This window comes from Polyodon spathula, chromosome 19, assembly GCF_017654505.1.
Source record: "Polyodon spathula isolate WHYD16114869_AA chromosome 19, ASM1765450v1, whole genome shotgun sequence".
Taxonomy (NCBI): Eukaryota; Metazoa; Chordata; class Actinopteri; order Acipenseriformes; family Polyodontidae; genus Polyodon; species Polyodon spathula.
Window position 1 is genome coordinate 729,992 of NC_054552.1, and position 26,241 is coordinate 756,232.

The 26,241-nt window shown below is 44.1% G+C and overlaps 1 protein-coding gene across 4 annotated transcripts in view; it reads right to left on the bottom strand.

The window, feature by feature from the left end:
- Positions 1-18,010: 18,010 nt before the first annotated feature.
- Positions 18,011-26,241, bottom strand: part of LOC121294836 (potassium voltage-gated channel subfamily C member 1-like) — a 33,403-nt gene continuing 25,172 nt past the window's right edge. Inside the window, exons 3-4 of one of the 4 annotated variants that reach the window (XM_041218959.1) lie at positions 22,004-22,186; positions 18,011-18,461 (exon numbers count right to left, since the gene is read on the bottom strand). In XM_041218959.1, the coding sequence (XP_041074893.1) occupies positions 18,412-18,461; positions 22,004-22,186 (233 nt within the window). In that variant the 3' untranslated portion in view covers positions 18,011-18,411. The other 3 variants (XM_041218957.1, XM_041218958.1, XM_041218960.1) reach the window with 3 other exon arrangements.

The window sequence follows — 26,241 nt, forward strand, 5'->3', positions numbered from 1 at the left end:
CAGAGTGTGAGTGAATTAACACAAGGTGTTTTTATAGGCTAAACAGAGAGCAAAGCATTTATTTATAATCTCAGAAACATTTAGTTGTTGATGTAATAAAAAAAAGACTAGATTATAATTGAGGTTACAGTGCAGCTAATCTACAGGTAGATGCGGTCCCATTGATGGATAGCTGTTGACTACAAGGAGGATAATTACTGGTGCACAAGTTAAGGAGTTGCACACATTTCACACAGCCTTCGCTATTGCAGATGGATGCAATAAAAATAAATCATATTTTTAAAATCCCATTGATTGGCCAATCCCCCTGATGTAGCCACTAGCAGTCTCAAAGTGTACAGTGTCCATTTTTCTTAATTCTTCATTCACTTAATGCATTTGGATGTGGAAATATAAATAGCTAATTGAGGTTTTCCTTTTCAAATCTGTCTTTTCCCAGGCTGTATGATCAGATGAATGGCTCTGCCTGCTCTATTCCCAGTGCGGTGCTAATCGTGTACGGGGAAGAGGGAGAGAGCACTGCAGGCAAGCAAGTTATCATTCTACTGGGGATTCAGAAAGCCCAGGCTTGAGGCCGCGGTCCGCTTAATGAAATGGATAATCGACATCTGTTTGCAGTGATTTTATTATTATTATTATTATTATTATTATTATTATTATTATTATTATTATTATTATTATTATTATTATACCCAGGGCGAGTTACAGTTGTATACAAAAATAAATAAAAAATCCATATCAAGAATTACAGTACAATTAAGAGCAAGATACAAAATACAGTGACTTCAGTCCTAACAAGAGTAAATACAGAACACATTACAATCTGATATCTGGGCAGTTCAAGAGCAGTGAACAGTGTTGATAGTTACAGCAGGGTTAGATACTGCGGGGAGTATTCTACTCAGGAACTAAATCACCATAACAGCAGGGCTCTACAGTGCCACTGATTTGGTCACATATTCGACATCTGCTTGTGGGAACGTAAATTTTAATTTAGGCGCACATATGCCACTAGAAATTCCTAAAGGTTGACTATAAGTGGGCTCCCGAGTGGCGCATCCGGTAAAGGCGCTCCGCGTGGAATACAGGATGCGCCCTATAGCCTGCTCGCCGGTTCAAGTCCAGGCTATTCCACTGCCGGCCATGGACGGGAGCTCGCAGGGAGCGGTGCACAATTGGCGGAGCCCCACCCAGAGGGGGAGGGCCTAGGTCAGCCAGGGTGTCCTCAGCTCACTGTGGGTCTACCAGCGACCCCTGTAGACTGGCCAGTCACCTGCGGGCTTGCCTGTAAGCTGCCCAGAGCTGCATTGTCCTCCGATGCTGTAGCTCTGGGTTGGCCACAAGGCTGGCCTGCAGAGTGACTCATTTTGGAGGACAGTGTGAGTGTGTGAATGTGATCCACAGGGTTAATGGGCTGTGTCGCCAGCCTGCTGAAATATGAGCCCTTGTCTGATGTCCCTTCTGATGAGTGCAGAGCTCCACTGGGAGAAATATATAAACGGCTATTTATGGTATTTCATTACCAGTCTCACAACGACTTGCCCTTGTCCAAGGTCCTGAAAGGATGCACCGTTTATCAACTTCCTCATAATTCAGATGAACTTGTTGCTGCGCAGTTGGGCTGTGGAAGGATGCGGTGCCTCCTGGGTGTCACAACACATATGGCTGTAGCGCTAGTAATAGTACATTAACACTTAGGACATGTATCTTGCACATCCTGCCATTGCCATGGGTTTAATCCCCTTGGTTCTATACAGGATACAAGTCAGACGATAGATACAGCATGGAAGCCCCAGATCATTATTAATTGACCTGTTTTCAAGTGACAGCGCCTTTCCCCGATATAGTCCTGTTTCAGTTTCAAACGCACTTTCTTTCCCATTCATTGCGTTTCCTTCACTTCGGGAGCTCGTAAAAAATAAACATTATTTATCTGACAGTGGCATCCAAACAAAAGACAGCATGGCAGCTTCGCTCGCTCGGCCCAGACTCACAATTTACTTGTTCAGTTAACGTGCCACTCCTTCCATTTTCCATTCCGTTTGCTTGAGGTTGTCTTTTTTCTTCTCACCCAAAAGCAGCCTCCAGGACTTGGAACGACCGGTTGCTCTAATATTAGAATCACATGTTAAGTAAGATCACACAGAACTCAACTCAAAAGAGTAAACTTTAGAAGTGTCATTATAAATATAATTTGCTGTTCCTGCTTCCTGCTCGATCACTCTGTTGGGTTGTTATTTATGTATTTTTTTGTATGTGTATTATACAGATGTTTCAGTGAGAGTTTAATTGTTTCTAATCTTTTGCTCATCTGGCAAGACAGCATTTTGTATTGAGAATGAGACGAATGTATCCTACCCCACATGGGAAGATGCCGAAGTGAATTAGCTGGTCAGTGCTCAGTTGTGATTGTTCTGTAACCCATCTGTGGGGCAGATCATATCACCACTGTGTGCCGTCGTGGCACTCAACACAAGAAGTGGTAAGAAGCCACCCCCCACCTTCGTTCAGTAAAAGCTAACTGGTTCCTTTCTCTGCATAGGTCCTGTAAATACTGTACAGCTCAGATGATGCTTGACACGTGAAGGTTCTGTGCTCTGCCGCTTACATGAAGGCACTGATGGCTTCAGTTGTCTTTTAATGCCATTTTGCCGGGAGTCCTCATGCACACCCCAGGAAGAGAGCCCTGCAAAGGCATGGCTCCTTTCACATTCCAGCCCTTGGCGCGACAGAGAGTCAAATCAGAATGACAGTTTAAGGTTGTAGCGTCTAAAGCGACTTGCATTAATACCTCTAATTGAGTGGCATTTCTTTTTATTTGTTAAAAGGTCACTTAAGTAAAATTAATTGACACGAAAGCTTTGGCATTTAGAATGGGCGGGTTGGGGGGGTCACATGTCTTCATTAGACATGATGCACGTGCCATTCAATCTGGACAAGTGTAAATAAACAGGAGATGATGAAGACGAAGGGGCATTGTCAGATCGCTTACTCCTCCTGTATATTAACTGGAAATCAAGCGTAAGCAATGTAGTCCGAGGGCTTTTTATAAACAAGCCGCTCTCCCCCGTTCTGTAATGTTGACGTTAATGAAAGGTTGCTTTGAATACGGCCCAGGGAAGAAACGTCCATTGAGTTTAGAGCCACCTGCACAGAGCGCACGGTGCATGCATTCCGCTTTGCTGTGCATACAAGAGGCGCTGGTTGTGGACGTTGCTTCCCATTGTTCAGAAGCCCTTCAGCTCTTCTCAGGATCATTTCTGCCTGGGAGAGCAGTTTCATTCTGCTTCAGTGCCCAGTGTCATGCTGAATCCCTGCAGATCGGATCACACACTTCAAGGAGCTCCACTAATGCACTCCTGTTTCATTGGACTTCATTGTTTTGTATTATTATTGTTGTCGTTGTTATTATTCATGCATGAGGTCTTAGTTGCTACAGTAGATAATAATAATGATAATAATAATAATGCAATTACAATGTTACAGTGTTCATCTGTCATGCGCTGTGTGAAATTAAAGGTAAACAATAACACTTTAACAGGGAAACAGTTTCTGCAACAAGATTTACGTTTGTCTCTTTCTACAGGCTTTGTGTTCATTCACCAGTAATGATGGTCACCGTGGTAAACTTTACTAAAGGTGAGGCAGGCTGGGTCTGTGCAGTGTGGCGCAGGCAGACAGGCTGGGTCTGTGCAGTGTGGCGCAGGCAGACAGGCTGGGTCTGTGCAGTGTGGCGCAGGCAGGCAGGCTGGGTCTGTGCAGTGTGGCGCAGGCAGGCAGGCTGGGTCTGTGCAGTGTGGCGCAGGCAGGCAGGCTGGGTCTGTGCAGTGTGGCGCAGGAAGGCAGGCTGGGTCTGTGCAGTGTGGCGCAGGCAGGCAGGCTGGGTCTGTGCAGTGTGGCGCAGGCAGGCAGGCTGGGTCTGTGCAGTGTGGCGCAGGCAGGCAGGCTGGGTCTGTGCAGTGTGGCGCAGGCAGGCAGGCTGGGTCTGTGCAGTGTGGCGCAGGCAGGCAGGCTGGGTCTGTGCAGTGTGGCGCAGGCAGGCAGGCTGGGTCTGTGCAGTGTGGCGCAGGCAGGCAGGCTGGGTCTGTGCAGTGTGGCGCAGGCAGGCAGGCTGGGTCTGTGCAGTGTGGCACAGGCAGGCAGGCTGGGTCTGTGCAGTGTGGCGCAGGCAGGCAGGCTGGGTCTGTGCAGTGTGGCGCAGGCAGGCAGGCTGGGTCTGTGCAGTGTGGCGCAGGCAGGCAGGCTGGGTCTGTGCAGTGTGGCGCAGGCAGGCAGGCTGGGTCTGTGCAGTGTGGCGCAGGCAGGCAGGCTGGGTCTGTGCAGTGTGGCGCAGGCTGGCAGGCTGGGTCTGTGCAGTGTGGCGCAGGCAGGCAGGCTGGGTCTGTGCAGTGTGGCGCAGGCAGGCAGGCTGGGTCTGTGCAGTGTGGCGCAGGCAGGCAGGCTGGGTCTGTGCAGTGTGGCGCAGGCAGGCAGGCTGGGTCTGTGCAGTGTGGCGCAGGCAGGCAGGCTGGGTCTGTGCAGTGTGGCGCAGGCAGGCAGGCTGGGTCTGTGCAGTGTGGCGCAGGCAGGCAGGCTGGGTCTGTGCAGTGTGGCGCAGGCAGGCAGGCTGGGTCTGTGCAGTGTGGCGCAGGCAGGCAGGCTGGGTCTGTGCAGTGTGGCGCAGGCAGGCAGGCTGGGTCTGTGCAGTGTGGCGCAGGCAGGCAGGCTGGGTCTGTGCAGTGTGGCGCAGGCAGGCAGGCTGGGTCTGTGCAGTGTGGCGCAGGCAGGCAGGCTGGGTCTGTGCAGTGTGGCGCAGGCAGGCAGGCTGGGTCTGTGCAGTGTGGCGCAGGCAGGCAGGCTGGGTCTGTGCAGTGTGGCGCAGGCAGGCAGGCTGGGTCTGTGCAGTGTGGCGCAGGCAGGCAGGCTGGGTCTGTGCAGTGTGGCGCAGGCAGGCAGGCTGGGTCTGTGCAGTGTGGCGCAGGCAGGCAGGATGAGTCTGTGCAGTGTGGCGCAGGCAGGCAGGTGGGGAGTTGTGCTGGCTGGCTGCTAGCTGCTGAGTGTGGATGTGCTTGTGGACGTGCTTGCGGACGTGCTTGGCTCAGCTCCCTCCTGCTAGGAAGGGGAATTCCTCTTGTCTCAGCTGCTCTTTGTTGTCGTTGCCATCTCCACAGTCCAGTGAGAGCATGTGTGTGTGTGTGCGCGAGTGGGTGTGTGTGAGTGTGCGAGTGTGTATGTGTGCGTGCGCTTGTGTGCGTGCGTGTGGATGTGTGTGTGTGAGTGCATATGTGTGTGAGTGCGCGAGTGCGTGTGGGTGTGTGTGTGTCTATATGTGAGTGCATGTGTGTGTGAGTGTGTGTGTGATTGCGGGCGAGTGTGTGTGTGTGAGTGTGACGAGTGTGTGTGTGCATGCGTGGGTGTGTGTGTTTCCACCATCATGAACAGACTCAGGGTATCCCAAGCCCAGCTTTGTACTGCTTGGGTAAATGCCATCTCACCAGCACTGCTGTGTTACACAGCCTGTTCATTGACACATTGCTGTTTGGAGAATCCAAAGTGGACTGATTTGTTTTTATAAACTCATTTTAAGATTAGTGCTATACTGGGTCTTTGAAACCAACTGTTAGTAGATAGATTTGATACAGGAGTTTAGATTTGTAAGCAAGCCTGTTATAAATTCAATCAGTCATTTCACTGTCTGAATATGCAGTGTGTATCCTGTGGGTGGATCCCAACTTACTGTAAGGAGATGCACAAGCTCTTTGCACAAGCCTGGGGGACAGTTTTTGGCATTCTTCCCAAAAGGTCAGTTTCATCTGCTCAGTACCTGAACACTCTATACTTGAATGAATAGAAGGAGTGTGGTCTAATTCTTACATACATACCTACATCCATACATACATATACACTCATGCACATACATGCACACATATGCACATACAGTATATCAGTTTTATAACCCATTTGCTCAATAGAGATCCCCTTTGTTTTGAGCAGTGCAGAGGTTTTGTTTTTCCCCCCTTGTCCTGGTCCCTCCAGGAGTTAAGATCCACCCTCAGGGGGCATTTCCATCTGTGCAGTCGCAACGAGGTGGCAGGGGGCGATGAAGCAGCAGAATTCAATTTGTAGGCGGGGCCTGAGTGCTGCTATATATAGTCCTGAAATAGGTCAGGGGGAAGAGCCAGCACCAGCCGCCCCAGAACACACCCTCCCAGGGACCCTAAAACATAGGGCAACCCCGTATTTACTAGTGAACCGTCAATTCTATTCCTTTCAACTGTGCACCGTTTCATTCCATCCTGTCTCATTCCATTCCATGCAAACCGTGTGAGAATTATCGCATGGCAAAAGCGAGCGTCAGGCAGAGAAGCAGGCGAGATGAGGCTGTCAAAAACAGGAGGACTTAAAAAGTAACGTGTTATCAGGAACTACTCACAGCTGTCCCTTTACATAATGCTTCGTGTGAGCGTCTGTAATGGTGTATCGCAGCGGATAATAATGTGATGCGCCCTTTGATAGCTGGGCCAACGTGAGGTTTACTTTTCCTGATAATGACTTGTATACATAGAAATTTTAAATTTATGCATGCTTAAGGAACTGGTCCGTACATAATCTCCCAGTATTAACCACATGGATGTAAATGGGAAGCTTTCTTTTATGCAACACGAATCCAGTGGTTTAAGATAGTCGAGTCCATTAAATTGAACTAAACTGGCGCATATCCTAACATGAGCGTGATTCAAATCAACGAAAAGTGATTTTTAAAAATGTTGCAATAGAAAGAAAGAAAGCAAATTAGCTTGCTTGTGCTTTTGTTTTTTGGCTTTCTATGGCCCTATGAAATCAGCATTGCGGATAACAGGGACTGAATCATGGAATTAAGAGGAAAAAAACAAAAACAGAATTAGGCACCCGAGGACATTACCACAAAATCAGTTTAAACAGACAAAATATACATGCATATATTTTAAAAAAATGACATTGAAATAGCACAGTGTTTGTATGACAAAAGGCTTCAAAAAACACACGTCATGGGAACACATGAAAAATATTTTTGCACCCCTCAGCCACCATACAAACCGGGATTTTAACTGTAAAAAAACGCTCTCTCTCGCCGCTTCACTTACCGTAATCGCTTGTGTGGAAGCGACTACCTGCACGTTATTCTGAGCAGACACTACTGTAATGACTGCTGCAGAATGTAGGGATTAGTTGCTGCATTTTTTCTCCAAAGTTCTCAGGGAGACATTAATAAGTGACGTTTTATTAAATTAGAATAAATAAAAAAAATATAGTTAGGCTTTTATTTACATTGTTTGTCATTCATTATTAATGAAAAAACTCTATAAAAATCTATTTTGAAATGTTATAGCTCAGCTTGTGTTCAAAAGAAATACTAAAAAAGCGCCTACATTTTGATTTTTTTTTTTTAAATGTACAATGTTCCTAGTTTGGTTCTATTACATTTTGCCAATTTGTAATAAATCAGAAAATGCAAAATAATAAACCGGATTTCATAGGGCCCTAGCTTTCTTTTTTGAATGATTTTTGTGAATGGTGGTTCTGAGATGTGGCCCCCCCCCATTCCGTTCATTATCTGTATCACTGCCTCATGAGCTGGCACTGGGAGAGATCTCATATTTATCACATGAGCGTCGAAGCCCTAAATATCTCTCCAGTGCCCTTGGGAGACGAGGTGATATGAAAAGCCTTCCACATGAAAGAGATTTCTTATCACTGATGAAACGGGTGGTGTTTCTCACATAGCACTCAAACCTCTCCTTTACCATTCTTTTAGATGTATTAATTGCATCCTCAAATCTTTAGAGGGGGGGCAGTCTGACCAAGCTCCAGGGGATGGGGGTGGTGGTTGTGGGCGGAGGGGGGGGGAGTTTGGGGACGGGACGGAAACCATAGAAACCAACTTACATATAATTAGCCTTCTGCCTCTCTTACTACTAAGCCCCCTCTCACTCTCTCTACTCTTTCCATCTCTCTCCTCTCTCTCTCCTCTCTCCCTCTTCCTGTCTCTCTCTCTCTCTCTCGATCTGTGTGTGTGTGGAGCTGCATGTCCTTCTTCTGACTTTGAATTAACGTGCTTGTGTGAGTGTAGTGCCCCTGAAAGGGACAGGTGTTTATGAGAGACTGCTGGGGGGCAACTAGACCACTAAACTCATTCCACGATTGGCACAAGCCTCATTCAGAACCCCAGGCCCCCTGATGTGAAGCTCAGAACAGGGTGGTGATTCTTGACATTTTTTTTTTGCTTGCTTTCCACAAGAAGCTTGCCTCTTAAATCTTGACGTTTTTGGTCGAGAGCAGAGGAGGGATAGGCGGGGATTGTGTTGTGCCACAGTTGAGAGCTGAGCTGTGAAACCACACGAGGCTGTGCAGCATGCCTGCCTGTTTAAGAGCTAGCACACCCCCAGCTTTACACATATGTATGAGAGAGACAGTTCTCGTGTGTGTGTGTGTGTGTGTGTGTGTGTGTGTGTGCAGTTGCGTGAACATGCAGAGATGCTGTGTCATGATGATTTTGCAGTAGGAAGGAAACAATGGCAGGCACTTTCCTGTTTTTGAAAACCGAGGAGAACAAACACAGAACCGGACTGCAGGGGTGCTTTATTGTGTCACTGAGTTCCAGTTTTAAGTATCAGATTTGTGCCTTTATCTGGATACAAAGATTAGGAAGATCTTTTTTTATTCAATGCAAACTAAATATTGAAATAGAGTTTAGTGTTTTGAAACACAATATATATCTCTTTGGACCCCTATAGGCTAAAGGACCAGCTGTAAAACCACTGGATTTAAGAGATTAGCACCAGAAACCACTGAATTTATACCAGTCTCTGTTCCTGTAATGACTACAGTTATCCAGGTCTGTCTGCTGTTTAGATTAGCTAGAGTGGGAGAGCTACAGTGGCACTGCGGCTTATTTTATCGTGGGAGCGAAAAATTAGGATGATGGGAGAGGAAGAGGAAAAAAAATCAAAATAGGGCAGCTCAAATTGGTTTCACTTCAGTCTCTCACGCTTTCCAGCACAGCTGCAGCGAGGAGCTGTAATGTTGCCATGGCGATCGCACTCTGAGGTAAGCAGGTTTCTATGGTGCACGTTTCCCCAAGTGAGCAGGCCTGTTCAAACCCTGAGCAGCTCTTCTAATAGAAAAAGATGATCGTCCTACTCAGAGAGAGATAGGGGGGAGTATATATAGAGAGAGAGATAGGGGGGAGTATATATAGAGAGAGAGATAGGGAGAATATATATATATATATACTATATATATATATATATATATATATATATATATATATATATATTATACACATACATCTGCACATTTACACAACAGGTGTTGAAAGATCTACAGTGAAATAACTTTTTTGTTTTCAAAGCTACAGAGTGAATAGCCTTTTTATTTTTATAATCCAATCCCTGCTACTCATTATCCAGCAGTGCGACACCTACTGAGAGGTGAGCTTACAGTAGCTTCATGTGTGAATTCTTCATTGCTCCCATCCTGCTGTAATATCTGATAACCACACACCCTCAAGGTGCTGCACATTTCACAGCATTGAGTCTTGCTTTGTCCAGGTTGTCTTTATGGACGTTTCCCAATAGACCCTGTTATTGAGCTAGCTGTAAGATCCTCCCCTGTACTGGGACAGTGGAGTCCTGGGCTCCCTCTGTATTGAATTCTCTGCCTGTTTGCCTCAGTAGGTTCGGGTTAGGCTTGTTTGATCACCTGGATAGACCCAGTTCAGTTCCAAGCCCGGCACAAGGTCTCCATTCCATTGTTGGAGAACGACTACAGGGTACCAATTAATATCACTAGCCCTGCACTAATCCTTCCACTAATTGGCAGGCAGGCTGGATAATTGCTGTGCTATTGATTGGAATTAATTGTTTGCCTGGGGGCCTGAGTGGCGCTTCCAGTTGCCGTGGCGGCTGTCATACAGTAAAATCAGAGGGGATTAGGTGGGGGGTGGGGGGTTATAATGCCACACTCCCTCTCACGCACACACTCATAGGCTGTGGAAATGCTCAAACCTTGGAGGAGATCAGCAATCCATTCATTTTTATTGTCCTTGGATATACTAAACTGTACCTTAAGAATGAGTGGCTTTCAAAACCATTTAAGGTACAACATTGCATTTCAATATTCCAATCCGATACTAAGAGTTCCAAAGCTGGCAGTGACACTAGCACACACATGCACAGCTTCCACATTGACCGTCAGTGTGCATACCTGCTGTTCAGCTCTGTAGACCTGCTCTGACTCACCACTCACAGTCCTCAGTATTCCTCCCTGGCAGAGTGCTAGCAGGAAGGTTTGTCCTTCAGATTCAGCTCTGACAGAACGTTGAAACGTCGCCATAGCATTCAACTCCCAGAGGCTGCCGATGGAAATGCTTGCCCTTTTAACTGAAAACAAACTTTACAGCTTTAAAAACAAATAAATAAATTAAACGACTTTGTAGGTTTGCTGCAGGCCTGTTACTGCGAAAAAAGATGGTGCAAAATCTGTTAAATGTGCTGTAATAAGTGTACTTTATTACACTTTGCTGTGCTTTTACTTGAGGAATGTTTCTAAGGGGATCTGTGTGAATAACAATCCGGTTCCACGGTACACTGTGGCCAGGGACTCCCAGATCGGAATCTGTCACTCTGCTATGTACGGTTTGAGTTTCATGAATTGATTTTTCCCTTCGGAGACGGAAGAAAGCAAAGATAAAAATATCCCTCTTTTCATTTGGATATCAGTGCAGTGGCTACCCTGGGGATGGTCACTGAGAGCTTTACTGGCAGTGCAGAACTAGCAGGGATTGTCCAGAATAACCTCGCTGGACATGCACATTTCCAAAGATTACCTGGATTTTAGATCAGCAGGGTGGTGCCCTGCCTCTACTCAGAAAGGTGTCTCTCCTTGTTTCTCCAGGTGGACGCTGTGGGGATGGAAATGAGACTAACCTCTCAGTGCCTCAGCCTCTCTCCACCCTCCAAAACACCAGCTCTGTTCTGATTGGCTCATAGAAATAACATGTATGCATTCCGGAATACCAACACCATGCCATTTATCTACCTTGACGTGAGCTCTTAACGATTTCCAATTAAATAATGCATTTAAAAATATTGGAAACGAGTGACATTTATTGATAATGTCTAGCTTAAAAGCCCACTGAAACGAAAGACATTTAGAATACAGTAACTGTATGCTGTGTTAGACCTCTGCTAGCCAATGGATTTCTGCTTCTCCTATCTCCTGAGTGCAGGAATATCCTGACACCTCTTTAGGGAACCCTGCTGTTGTGAAATCCCTATATGTATAACACTTCCAATTACATTTTCATGATAATTAAGTCATAATTCAGCAGGCAACACGAAGGGATATAAATGGGAACCTCTGGAAGATTGAATACTCCAGAGCCTCCTAAATCACAGCTTACACAGCGACAATTTTTTTGTAACATTGCAGCTGTCGCCCCCACCCCTCCCCCCCACTCCATCTCCTGCTTAGTTATATTTCATCCTGTGTCCCCCACTTGCCGGCGATTAGACCTCGGGATCTCGTTTTCCGGGGTGTCCCACAGAGGGGCTGTGCAGGACATGTGGCAATACTACAGCACAGGGGTGAGAGCGTTCACTCAGCAGAGCTGAATCTTGGGCTCAGACGAAGTGTTTGTTTCCCCTCTCCGGCTCCCTAGGTTTTAGAGCACCTGTTATCTGCTGCTTCTTCCTTGTTAAATAAATAGTTTGATATATTGGGTGCTTTAGTATGTACGCTGACGTTGGGCTAGTGGCGTGACCCTCTGATCTCGTGTTACATCCTTTGGTTTCATGGTTATGGTGAGGGCAGAGGAAATATTCAAGGCAAAATGTGAGTAGGGGAGGGCTTAGGTTGAAGGAACACAAAGCCACTTTTTCAGGAACAGTGGTTTGAAACCTGGTTCCAGGAGACCTAGTTTGAGGCAATTTTGCTGTATCAAACCTCCCCTGGTGTGCCGCGCAGTTCCAAGCTGCAAAGGGGTTCGGTGTTCCTTCAGCTTTATGCTGTTGGATATGTTGTTTGAACCAGATTTTTAAAAGTGCATTCACTGAAAAAATCGGTTATGTCACAAAAATTTCTGGTATTGAAACGGTTAACGAGCTGCGCATGGAGTGAAATTTCTGGTATTGAAACGGTTAACGAGCTGCTCATGGAGTGATGTTTCTGGTATTGAAACGGTTAACGAGCTGCGCATGGAGTGATGTTTCTGGTATTGAAACGGTTAACGAGCTGCTCATGGAGTGATGTTTCTGGTATTGAAACGGTTAACGAGCTGCGCATGGAGTGATGTTTCTGGTATTGAAACGGTTAACGAGCTGCGCATGGAGTGATGTTTCTGGTATTGAAACGGTTAACGAGCTGCTCATGGAGTGATGTTTCTGGTATTGAAACGGTTAACGAGCTGCGCATGGAGTGATGTTTCTGGTATTGAAACGGTTAACGAGCTGCGCATGGAGTGATGTTTCTGGTATTGAAACGGTTAACGAGCTGCTCATGGAGTGATGTTTCTGGTATTGAAACGGTTAACGAGCTGCGCATGGAGTGATGTTTCTGGTATTGAAACGGTTAACGAGCTGCTCATGGAGTGATGTTTCTGGTATTGAAACGGTTAACGAGCTGCTCATGGAGTGATGTTTCTGGTATTGAAACGGTTAACGAGCTGCGCATGGAGTGATGTTTCTGGTATTGAAACGGTTAACGAGCTGCTCATGGAGTGATGTTTCTGGTATTGAAACGGTTAACGAGCTGCGCATGGAGTGATGTTTCTGGTATTGAAACGGTTAACGAGCTGCGCATGGAGTGATGTTTCTGGTATTGAAACGGTTAACGAGCTGCTCATGGAGTGATGTTTCTGGTATTGAAACGGTTAACGAGCTGCTCATGGAGTGATGTTTCTGGTATTGAAACGGTTAACGAGCTGCTCATGGAGTGATGTTTCTGGTATTGAAACGGTTAACGAGCTGCTCATGGAGTGATGTTTCTGGTATTGAAACGGTTAACGAGCTGCTCATGGAGTGATGTTTCTGGTATTGAAACGGTTAACGAGCTGCTCATGGAGTGATGTTTCTGGTATTGAAACGGTTAACGAGCTGCTCATGGAGTGATGTTTCTGGTATTGAAACGGTTAACGAGCTGCTCATGGAGTGATGTTTCTGGTATTGAAACGGTTAACGAGCTGCTCATGGAGTGATGTTTCTGGTATTGAAACGGTTAACGAGCTGCGCATGGAGTGATGTTTCTGGTATTGAAACGGTTAACGAGCTGCTCATGGAGTGATGTTTCTGGTATTGAAACGGTTAACGAGCTGCTCATGGAGTGATGTTTCTGGTATTGAAACGGTTAACGAGCTGCGCATGGAGTGATGTTTCTGGTATTGAAACGGTTAACGAGCTGCCCATGGAGTGATGTTTCTGGTATTGAAACGGTTAACGAGCTGCCCATGGAGTGATGTTTCTGGTATTGAAACGGTTAACGAGCTGCTCATGGAGTGATGTTTCTGGTATTGAAACGGTTAACGAGCTGCTCATGGAGTGATGTTTCTGGTATTGAAACGGTTAACGAGCTGCGCATGGAGTGATGTTTCTGGTATTGAAACGGTTAACGAGCTGCCCATGGAGTGATGTTTCTGGTATTGAAACGGTTAACGAGCTGCTCATGGAGTGATGTTTCTGGTATTGAAACGGTTAACGAGCTGCGCATGGAGTGATGTTTCTGGTATTGAAACGGTTAACGAGCTGCTCATGGAGTGATGTTTCTGGTATTGAAACGGTTAACGAGCTGCTCATGGAGTGATGTTTCTGGTATTGAAACGGTTAACGAGCTGCTCATGGAGTGATGTTTCTGGTATTGAAACGGTTAACGAGCTGCGCATGGAGTGATGTTTCTGGTATTGAAACGGTTAACGAGCTGCTCATGGAGTGATGTTTCTGGTATTGAAACGGTTAACGAGCTGCGCATGGAGTGATGTTTCTGGTATTGAAACGGTTAACGAGCTGCGCATGGAGTGATGTTTCTGGTATTGAAACGGTTAACGAGCTGCTCATGGAGTGATGTTTCTGGTATTGAAACGGTTAACGAGCTGCTCATGGAGTGATGTTTCTGGTATTGAAACGGTTAACGAGCTGCTCATGGAGTGATGTTTCTGGTATTGAAACGGTTAACGAGCTGCGCATGGAGTGATGTTTCTGGTATTGAAACGGTTAACGAGCTGCTCATGGAGTGATGTTTCTGGTATTGAAACGGTTAACGAGCTGCTCATGGAGTGATGTTTCTGGTATTGAAACGGTTAACGAGCTGCTCATGGAGTGATGTTTCTGGTATTGAAACGGTTAACGAGCTGCTCATGGAGTGATGTTTCTGGTATTGAAACGGTTAACGAGCTGCTCATGGAGTGATGTTTCTGGTATTGAAACGGTTAACGAGCTGCTCATGGAGTGATGTTTCTGGTATTGAAACGGTTAACGAGCTGCTCATGGAGTGATGTTTCTGGTATTGAAACGGTTAACGAGCTGCCCATGGAGTGATGTTTCTGGTATTGAAACGGTTAACGAGCTGCCCATGGAGTGATGTTTCTGGTATTGAAACGGTTAACGAGCTGCTCATGGAGTGATGTTTCTGGTATTGAAACGGTTAACGAGCTGCCCATGGAGTGATGTTTCTGGTATTGAAACGGTTAACGAGCTGCCCATGGAGTGATGTTTCTGGTATTGAAACGGTTAACGAGCTGCGCATGGAGTGAAATTTCTGGTATTGAAACGGTTAACGAGCTGCTCATGGAGTGATGTTTCTGGTATTGAAACGGTTAACGAGCTGCTCATGGAGTGATGTTTCTGGTATTGAAACGGTTAACGAGCTGCGCATGGAGTGATGTTTCTGGTATTGAAACGGTTAACGAGCTGCTCATGGAGTGATGTTTCTGGTATTGAAACGGTTAACGAGCTGCTCATGGAGTGATGTTTCTGGTATTGAAACGGTTAACGAGCTGCGCATGGAGTGATGTTTCTGGTATTGAAACGGTTAACGAGCTGCGCATGGAGTGATGTTTCTGGTATTGAAACGGTTAACGAGCTGCTCATGGAGTGATGTTTCTGGTATTGAAACGGTTAACGAGCTGCGCATGGAGTGATGTTTCTGGTATTGAAACGGTTAACGAGCTGCTCATGGAGTGATGTTTCTGGTATTGAAACGGTTAACGAGCTGCGCATGGAGTGATGTTTCTGGTATTGAAACGGTTAACGAGCTGCTCATGGAGTGATGTTTCTGGTATTGAAACGGTTAACGAGCTGCTCATGGAGTGATGTTTCTGGTATTGAAACGGTTAACGAGCTGCGCATGGAGTGATGTTTCTGGTATTGAAACGGTTAACGAGCTGCGCATGGAGTGATGTTTCTGGTATTGAAACGGTTAACGAGCTGCGCATGGAGTGATGTTTCTGGTATTGAAACGGTTAACGAGCTGCGCATGGAGTGATGTTTCTGGTATTGAAACGGTTAACGAGCTGCCCATGGAGTGATGTTTCTGGTATTGAAACGGTTAACGAGCTGCTCATGGAGTGATGTTTCTGGTATTGAAACGGTTAACGAGCTGCTCATGGAGTGATGTTTCTGGTATTGAAACGGTTAACGAGCTGCTCATGGAGTGATGTTTCTGGTATTGAAACGGTTAACGAGCTGCGCATGGAGTGATGTTTCTGGTATTGAAACGGTTAACGAGCTGCTCATGGAGTGATGTTTCTGGTATTGAAACGGTTAACGAGCTGCTCATGGAGTGATGTTTCTGGTATTGAAACGGTTAACGAGCTGCGCATGGAGTGATGTTTCTGGTATTGAAACGGTTAACGAGCTGCGCATGGAGTGATGTTTCTGGTATTGAAACGGTTAACGAGCTGCGCATGGAGTGATGTTTCTGGTATTGAAACGGTTAACGAGCTGCGCATGGAGTGATGTTTCTGGTATTGAAACGGTTAACGAGCTGCGCATGGAGTGATGTTTCTGGTATTGAAACGGTTAACGAGCTGCTCATGGAGTGATGTTTCTGGTATTGAAACGGTTAACGAGCTGCTCATGGAGTGATGTTTCTGGTATTGAAACGGTTAACGAGCTGCTCATGGAGTGATGTTTCTGGTATTGAAACGGTTAACGAGCTGCTCATGGAGTGATGTTTCTGGTATTGAAACGGTTAACGAGCTGCCCATGGAGTGATGTTTCTGGTATTGAAACGGTTAACGAGCTGCGCATGGAGTGATGTTTCTGGTATTGAAACGGTTAACGAGCTGCTCATGGAGTGATGTTTCTGGTATTGAAACGGTTAACGAGCTGCGCATGGAGTGATGTTTCTGGTATTGAAACGGTTAACGAGCTGCTCATGGAGTGATGTTTCTGGTATTGAAACGGTTAACGAGCTGCTCATGGAGTGATGTTTCTGGTATTGAAACGGTTAACGAGCTGCGCATGGAGTGATGTTTCTGGTATTGAAACGGTTAACGAGCTGCGCATGGAGTGATGTTTCTGGTATTGAAACGGTTAACGAGCTGCGCATGGAGTGATGTTTCTGGTATTGAAACGGTTAACGAGCTGCGCATGGAGTGATGTTTCTGGTATTGAAACGGTTAACGAGCTGCTCATGGAGTGATGTTTCTGGTATTGAAACGGTTAACGAGCTGCTCATGGAGTGATGTTTTTTTAATAGTTTTTTATTTCAGTGTCCTCAACTGTAAGGCTGGTTTCCATGGCAACTTACAGCAGTAGTATGCAGTTGAAAGTCTGTTTAAAAATGGTGTAATAATAATAATTTGAAAGCAAAATGCTTGTAGGGAAGGGGGTGGGACTCTCAGTTGCACACATTCAGTACCTGGAGCTAATTCATATAGGGTGCTTAATCACCCTGCCATTTAAGGCAACGTAGAACTGGCCACTGGCTGTGATGACCCAAAATATCACAGGCAACGTGGAGTGGCTTTTCATACTTACCATGGAAGACCCCAGACAAGACCCTGAGGAAAAAAAAACTGACCCCCAACACAGGTTTCATACAAAATGTATTTCATGCTAGAATTGTGTTTATTTCTTTCTTTCTTTATTATTATTTTGCATAACATTGTTCATGCGTTTGCTTATCCGAAGTACTAAATTGCATACAATGCTCTTAAGTCTTGATTGCAGGTTTGAGAGAGAGAGAGAGAGAGAGAGAGAGAGAGAGAGAGAGAGAGAGAGAGAGAGAGAGAGACAGACATGTACAGTTAAATCTCAGAGTCTCTCCAGGGTTTTGCACTGAGTCCAAATTGGGCTTTGTTCTTCATTTTCTTTGTAGATTTTGATTAAAAATAACACTGTTAAAAGTCCATACTTAATAGACGATCTGAACTACGTCTTGTGGTAGTAGGGTCTCCACATTGGATCTATACACCGATAAGTTACAACATTACCAGAGCCAAAATATTAAAGGTTGGCCCAGCTGGTATTTTCCAAATTGTCACAAGCATGCCAACAGAAACAGATCTAAATCGACCGTTTACAACTACACTGATATAATAACTTGCTAAAGATTTTTTTTTCTTCACATAAGTAGTAAGCGTTATGAAGGCTGTGGTCAATATGACCAGTGCCTGATTGCACATTTGTCCTTAAACTTGTTACTTCCTATCTTGGAAATAAAAAAAGAGAAAGAGATAGACAAAGCAACTGGTTGCAAAAGAAAAAAAATGTACAGTATTATAGTTATATATTATATATATATATATATATATATATATATATATATATATATATATATATATATATGCCGTATAATGTAAATTTTGGCTACATCAAATGTATGTAAAAGTAACGAGCTTTTTTTAGAAAGAATATATATATATATATATATATATATATATAGATATATATATAATAGCACAAACGCAGTTTAGAGTTATATATATATTATATACATATATATTTATATGTTCTTAAATAGATATTCAATTTATAAGATACGCAAAAGATATTCATTACAAGTACAGCTTTTTCAAATAATACATCATGCAACTCATGCTAAGTGAACAGCTAGGAGTCTTCTACAGTCAGATGAAAATATACATATACATACATGTATATATATAGAGATCATTTTGTATTTATTTTTTTAGCCATGGAAATAGTTCCAAGTCCTCATCTTCCTGGCTGTGTTCCCTTTCGATGAAACAAAGCACAATCGTGTTCTTAATCTTGCATGGAGCCTCGTCCAAAATCCATTTAAAAGAACAGTAGGATTTCTTTGTCTCATTTACATGAATCTCGTCCTTCTGCTGATTTCCCCCCCTCCCCCCGCTATCGTCCTTCTCCCAACCACACACAGGCGATCAAAAGGATACATTAGCATTGTCCAGCTTAAGGATGTACTCCACCTGGGTCAGGTCACTTTGACTACCTCTGCGTGCATACACTGAGCAAGGACGTGATCTGCAGTAAACAATACAGACTACCTGAGCATCAATCAGTGCCCCATTGTTTAGAAAATAAAATTTTAAAAAATGTATTTCATTTTAATGTGTCTATAATCCAAAAAAAGAAAAGAAAAATAAAAAAAAAAACAGCACGAGATAAAGAAACATTAAGTAGGACAAAGTGATACAGAGAGATGTTTCATGCAGAGAGGCAGCCAGAATCTTCTGAGCAGGGTGGTATCCATGCAGTCAGTCAGCCAGGCTGTCTATCTGTGTCGGACGCGGTCTTGTGTATAAAGATGGGTAAGGTAGATAGAAAAAGAGGCAACAGAAAAAGCCAAAGCAGAAAGAAACAACTTTTTTTTTTTTTTTTTTTTTTTTTTTGATGATTCAACCCATGGAAGAGGTGCTCCATGCAAAATCACTCTTACCCGGCACACTTTGACAGTCCTTTAAGATGGAGAGTAGAATAGGATTGGGGGATATGAGGGAGATCTAAGGGTATGGGGAGGGGGGGGGGCATCCTATGACTCAAAAAGAAGATCCTGAGAAGAAAAAAAAAAGATCTTCGAGGAAAAAAAAACAAATGCTGGCCAGTTGTTGCAGCCTCCAGACTCGGTGCTAAGCCCATTGTGTAAGAGCCAGTGTATCCACAATTAATAGCTAAGGGGGAACAAATTCAATTACTTTTTTTTGTTTTGTTTTTAAGTAAGTAAGCGCTGATAGCTAAGCAGGCTGCAAGGGAAACGAGTTGGTGCACGGCCGTATCTCCTGCAGAGTAGTGATCGGCTTGGCAGATACTCATTGGGTTTTGGATTTTGTTTCGGATCTTGCCAAATCAGCGGCACCCTTTTTTTTTGTGCTGCAGTGAGACATGTGCCCTTCAGACTTAGTTGCCAGGTTTAATTTTGGGAAAGGCACGAAACAAAACAAAAAAACCCAAACAAACAAACAAACGAGAGAGAGGACAGTGCAACAGAGCATACTGGTTATGAGACAGTGAAGATGTACACAGACCATTCTCAGTGCTACAGAAGAGATGGGAAAGGAGACGCACAAGGAGGGCTGTAGGGAGCAGCAGACACTGAAGGTGGCCCTGGTGCATTTCCACTCATGCCAGCTATGTTGACTTTTCGTAACCTTCATTTGAAGAGAAATGCATTTGAGTACAGGCTTGGATCAACAGAATGGGCTTTCAGTGGGGTTGACAACATTTAAGCCCCTTTAACAGCCTTGTCCGTGCAGGTTTGGTTAGTTTGCATGCGGACGGGGTAGTAGCACAAGCTGGTTTCTGTTTTAGCACTGGTTGAATAAAACGTGGCTTTATTTACAGATCCGATGTGCAAAACCCATTATTTTGCAGTAGGCACAGAGTTCAGGAAGAAGAAAAAAATGCAATCCACTGCATTACTTTAAATTTGGAGATTACAGAAGAAAATTCAAACATATTTAAAATGCATAACAGTTTCTCTATTTGATTGTCCTTGGCTGCAGGTCTTGTGCTCGAGTTTAGCTGCAGCTACGTTAGCTTGGTGATACTACCCCGCATTGTCTCTGTAGTAGGATCCATGCAGTTCTTAAACCTGCTTCAACACATGCACACAACAGTGAACATAAAGGCAGCTATACAGAATTAAATCAATCAACACACACAGACACAGATGCAGAAAAACAGCATGGGTTTTTCAACCAAGACAACACTTTGAGAAGCGTGTTACCTTCACACAGCAATGAGCCAGCAATATGCTGACACTTTATTTTCAGTTAAATGATAATTTTTCTTGATTTGTTTCTCATTTATTTAAACAAACTCTTTGTAGCTTACCCGAACTTGATCTTTCCTTTGGGGAGCAGAGCATTCTCAGTAGGAACAATGCATCATGGGAGACTCGGCAAGGCCTTGTACCCTATTGACGTAAAGGGCCCCATGATGCACTGGGAGGGGGTGTGGTACAGAGCTGGGTTTTGGGATTCAGGGTTCGGGGTTCGGGGTTCGGGTTCGGGTAGGGGTGGTGAGACCAGGTTCACAGCATGCTCAGAATGTAAATGCCCACGCTCATCGAACTATTGGATCACTTTCCACTCTTTTGCTCCAAAGTTAAAAAGGTTTGTGAGGATACTTCCAAAAGATAGCATTGTCCAAATAGAGTCTCTCTTCTTTCATGTTAATCTGACAGCTGATATTTACACAGAAATTATCCCTGCTGTATAGAACACTGGCCATCACAAGTGTTGCACCTAAATCTTATAAACCACATCTGGTGGGGCATAGCCTTTGTATTTGTATTCTATGCTCTTTGCATGTTCCGGTTAGTTTAGTTTGTTAAATATATATTACATACAGTACACCAGTAACTGGTTCTGACTACATCTGTCTGGTGTGTAAATGTCTTGCTTAGGATTGTGTTAAAGTATGTTATGCTAATACTGTCTGCTGTGTATTCAGTGTTGCAGTGAATAGATATGCTGTAGATAATGGATTTTTTTATTTTTTATTTTTTTTTAAATCTGCATTACTGGTTTTGTGTTGCTTTTAAAGCTTTTTTTTTTCAGGCACTCTCATTGTTTTTTTAGTTTTTAAGACATTTTATTTCCCTTGAAAAAAAGGGAAAACAGCTACAGGACGTCCTGTTTCGGAATCCCAGCCGTTGGCTTACTGTGTGCCCCTCGCGTGTCCTCCTTGTGCCTCAATCCAGCTTAGCTGCAGGAGCGGGTACAAACTGGAGCCCAGCTCCTGGGAGGAGGCAACATCTCGGCTGGGGCTTCCAGGGCCACGAGCGGCTTCAAAAAACAAAGGAGAACAAAACACACGACAACAAAGGAAAGAAAGGGGAGGTTAGGGGTGAGCCTGCACCACAGTCAGTGGCCAGACCTTGTTTTCTTTCTTTAATTTTTCATTGTAACATAAATAGATGAAATTAAATAAATAGAGCAGTTAAATAAATAAATACATGCATAGTTAACACGTGTACTAATATAAGAAATGTATGCCAAGGATTTTGTAAAATATATTTTTGGAGAGGGAGAGAGATGGGGGAAAAAAAATCACCCTAAAGACGAAATTTCAGTTTATTTATTTATTTATTTTTAAGGTTAAAGAGTCCACGTGAACAAAAATAACACTACTGATTTTTTCAAATTATATATATATATATATTTATTTATTTTTTTTGTGTTGGGAACATGGACAGGTGAAGAGTTCTGTGCATGCAAGAGACTCGAAGCATTAAACAAGCAAACAAGACTGGGTAGTCTGTTACCTACAAGAGAGTGCCATGCCGTGTCAAACATCAAACCAGAATGCAGATCTCTACAGTAAATATACCTGTGCGTGGAAGTGCCTAGTGTTTCGATATCCAGCATGGGAACGGTGGAAGGGGATTTGGGGTGGAGGAGAGTGGGATTGAGGGAGGTTGTTGTGGTGCTTTTGGGCGGCGGGCCGGTTGATCATGGTCTACATTTGATTGCTCGTCGCTGTGGTACCACCTGGAGGTCAGAGAGCTTGTTTGCAATGGCGGTACAGTAGTTGCTTTGGCAGTGGCCTTGTCTTTTACATACCCTTCCTTACTCTTTCCTCAGACGGGCATTTCAGCTCCCCGGTTGTTAAGAGCAGGCAGGGGCGTTCCTGTCTCTCGTCTGGGCTAAAGAGCTGGCCTTCCTCAGGGGATATGGCCTGGTCTATATGGGGACAATCTTCGTTAGCCAACGCCGCCTTAGCTGCCTCGCCATTCCCTTTGGAATCTTCAAACATATAAGCACAAGTGAAACACTAAGCACCGGCATCAACCTTCTTATTTTGTTTTAATAATTGTTTTTTTTGTTGTTTTTTTTCACTTGCGTTTTAAGCTACAGAAGAGTGGAAGCAGAGAAGATGGCTGAAGTTGCTGCAGGTAGAGGTTGTGAGAATTTGAGCAAGGAACCGGAAGCACATTCATTCGTTTGTTCGTTCGTTCGACGGCACGCGAAAATGAAAGGGGGCACATACTTTGTTCATTATGCTGACACTGTGTAAATGAGACACTGGCATTACCGCTATGGATGCCACTTGAACAGCTAAGTTCCGAGGGACCAGAAAATGCACTGTAGGGCACACAGGGTATTGACACCATGGCAGTGAGAAGCTTTATGCATACTGACCCAAAAAGCTCCTCACAGGACATAGGTCTTACCAGAGCAAATGTGACTTTGTAAGGTCTATGCAAATCAATGCAATAGGCTTTCTGTGTCAAAACTGTTATAAACACGACAATGGCAACCTATACATAAAAAGACCATAACAACAAACATTTCTGAATAAGATGAGGCCATCCGGCCCATCAATGCTCGTCCGGTGCATAGTAGCTGATTAGGGCTTGGTAACCCATTCCATGCCCTCACCATTCTCTGTAGGGTATAGCCTATTACACTGTAATGTAAATGTTTTTCAGTAGGTGAACATATGTGGGCCACAAATAGCATATTGAATCACATGATTCTGCAATGATTGAGTCACTTTGGAAAAAGGAATAAATGCTGCACTTAATATCTTTCTCTCTCTCTCTCTCTCTCTCTCTCTCTCTCTCTGAATGTATGGATATATAAGTAAGGTTAAACAGGTTTGATCCCAATTCACCATCACGATCCCAGCACTGTGCGTCCTTCAAACAGGGCATTAAGAAAGCACTGGGGGGTTTGACAGCCACGCTGTTGCAGCTTATCTCTCAAACGGCAGGCTAGGTTTTGGAGATCTGCCCCATCATAACAGCATCACTATTCCCTCAGCTCTGGTGCTCCTTCAGGAACTCAGTAAGACTGCCTCCAGATAAAGCAGTGCTCAGGGAATCAATGCCCCGGGCCATGTGTAGTATGTAGCAGATGAGGTCTGACAGAAAAGACACCTGTGTGGAGGCAGGCTCCTATTGCACACATGCGTTTAGATTTAGGTGCAATATAGATGACTGCACTTGTTTCCCTGTTAATGCTCGTTGCAGATACGACTTGTAGCTATGCTAAGTTTTTATAGACTGGCTAACATTGATTAGTTTACTGTCTTGCATGCCAATGCGTTATTCTTTGCTGATATAGACTGCCTAATTACTGCAATCAGATACAATTGGAAAAATGAATATCGTAGTCAGATAGATAAGATAAGTACTGGTGGCTATTAATGTGTAGATTCAAGATATGAAAGTGCCTGAATTAATAATGACTTTCAAATGAAATATAAAATAAACAATAGTTTGATATCCATAGTTAAAGGTCTCATTGAAATAACAATACCGTTTTCTGTACGAATCCCTTTGACTGCTTTGTAGTGTTACAGTGCCCTACCCAGCCACCTGTTGCTGCCTGTATAACACATACAGTGTTAGAATTCACAGACTGTGTTTTGGGTGAGATGCAAGAGACAGGATTCTCACTCGTGCGCTTCAGAGGAAAGACAGATCTAATGAGACACCAGCAAAACGAGGAGACATTTAAGAGAGTCTTAATGGCGCTGGCCTACTTAGGTTTGGTTATTTTTAGGCTGAACAAAGCCTCTGTACAAACACAACAACCCACCACTCCGGTCTCTTAAACAGAAGATCTCCTGCGGCGTGCCCTCGCTGAAGAACAATGTTTAGCATTATGTAACTTAGAATGGCTTCCGAGGCCGTGCTTCAACAACACTGCATGCTCAAGACAAATAACCGTACCACAGCCTACCCTGTCATACCATATATCTCTATATAATGCCTTTCACAAACAAGCCTTGGGCAGTTTAATGGGGCTCAACACTGCTGAGCAAATGCTACAACAAGCGAGATGTTTTTTTTTACTTATCCAGTATTAGGGGGGAGAGGATTTGGGAGGGGGGGGTCAATTACCCCCATCCACTTATTACAGCGTATAAATATAAACATACAACTGGCCCCCTGCAGAACAGCGATAGAAAGTACTCTATGCTGAACTCCAATGTGCCCGTGTCGCTTCTCATTCCTTTACAAGAGGTCAGCGATGTTGTTCTCTACGCCTGTGGAACGGAGCATTAACACAGATACAAGTATAATGTTTAACGATCTTCAAAGACGGAGCAAATAACTCTAATTATAACTGATGAATAGAACAAGAGCCGGAGCGCCCGAGACTGGGTAATTAAGGAGAATTTCCATTGAAGCCAATGGGTTAGGTATGCAAATAAGTAAGACCATTTACCTGCTAATTGAGATAGCTAATTTGATTGGATGATTTTGAAATACCATTGTTATTTGAAGTACCTGTATCTTTCCTTTTTTAATTCCAGTGCTGCTTGTAATTTATGTATCAAATCCCTCTCAGATGTATTGAGCCAAGGTCACTCTCCCTTTGTTAACAGAGCCTGGGCTATCACATTGCTGCGAATCCTTTTAAATATCATGTTAATTAACCCCATGAAAACCACAGGGACCTTGCCTGTAACGGATTCTGTTCTCACCTTAACTCTAACATAGTTTCCATGGAAACAAGCCCAGACTCGGCTAGACAATAATAAACACTTTGAAAGATACAATGGAGCGGTTTCACAGTGATGAATCGAAGCCCTAAATAAATAAATTCATATTTCATGTTTGTCAAAGAGAGAGCGAGAGAGCGAGAGAAAGCGAGAGCGAGAGAGAGCGAGAGCGAGAGCGAGAGCTAGAGAGCGAGAGAGAGAGAGAGAGAGAGAGAGAGAGAGAGATCTGGAATGTTCTTGGTAAGAGAGATCCTGTAATCACCCAAAGCAGGTTTTTTTTTTAAGTTCAAAAAACCAAAACCATACAAAATTGCTAAATGCAATCTGAGCATGCAATCTGCTTTATCTTAGATTCGAGGCTCTGCTCTGGTAGAGCCTATTAAAAATGAAAGTGTACTGTCTGTACATTATTAGTCACTATGTTTCTCAATGTTTGTCCAGTTCTGGTACCATTTGTCAAAGCTTGCCCTCTTAGAAAATGCACTGGTTATCTCTGCAAACCAGCTGAAAACGGCAGTCAGTAACTGGGTTTACCATTACTGGTTCCCAGAAAAATCACAGGAATTTCCAGCTGGGTTAAAAAAAGAAAACAACATTGTGCCAAGAAAAGTCTGCGTCCACGGCCAGGGGCTCTATTATACAGTGTCAGGGTAACTCTTATACTTAAAAAATGCAGAATAATTATCCCTATTGAAATATTGAGCTATGTGTTAAAAATAGGTAATTAACCTTAAGACAAGGGCATAAGTTGTTCCTAATGAGATGGGAAAAAAAGGCAAGCTGTTTCTTTTTGAGGATTTCTGTTCTAACACGTGCCCTGGTAATGATTCGTCACAGCACTGCAGATACGTTTTTAGATGCCATGGGCAGGACTACGTATTCATCCTTATTGCGATTTTTTTTTTTATGTTATGCTAATCCTGCATAAAATGTCAAATCCATCCGTTGCATTTATCACAGTCGCTGATCACTTTTGTTACTTAGAATGTTATATTTTAAAAAAGCAGTGGCGTCCTAAATTAGAAATGAATCCTAGGGTATGCCATGCAGCACCATTCATTTGAATTGCACCTGAATGAAAGCAAGGGAGCTGAACTGGTTTCCAAGTTACCGGGGGGAGGAAATCGTTGACGTCACAGCGCTGCTGCGCAGAGGTAAACAGCGTGGCACGATTGTTCAAAACACCATCTAAAAAGGAAACAGTGCGTACTTTACAGGAGGGAAAAGCCGTCTCCTTTTGGATGAATGTGCTACTTTGTTCCTTGCAGCTGAGATCTGGCTGGAGTATGCAGGCCCCACCAGGGAAGGTGGATGGCGGGCTGGGGAGAAGGGAAAGGAAGGGGTG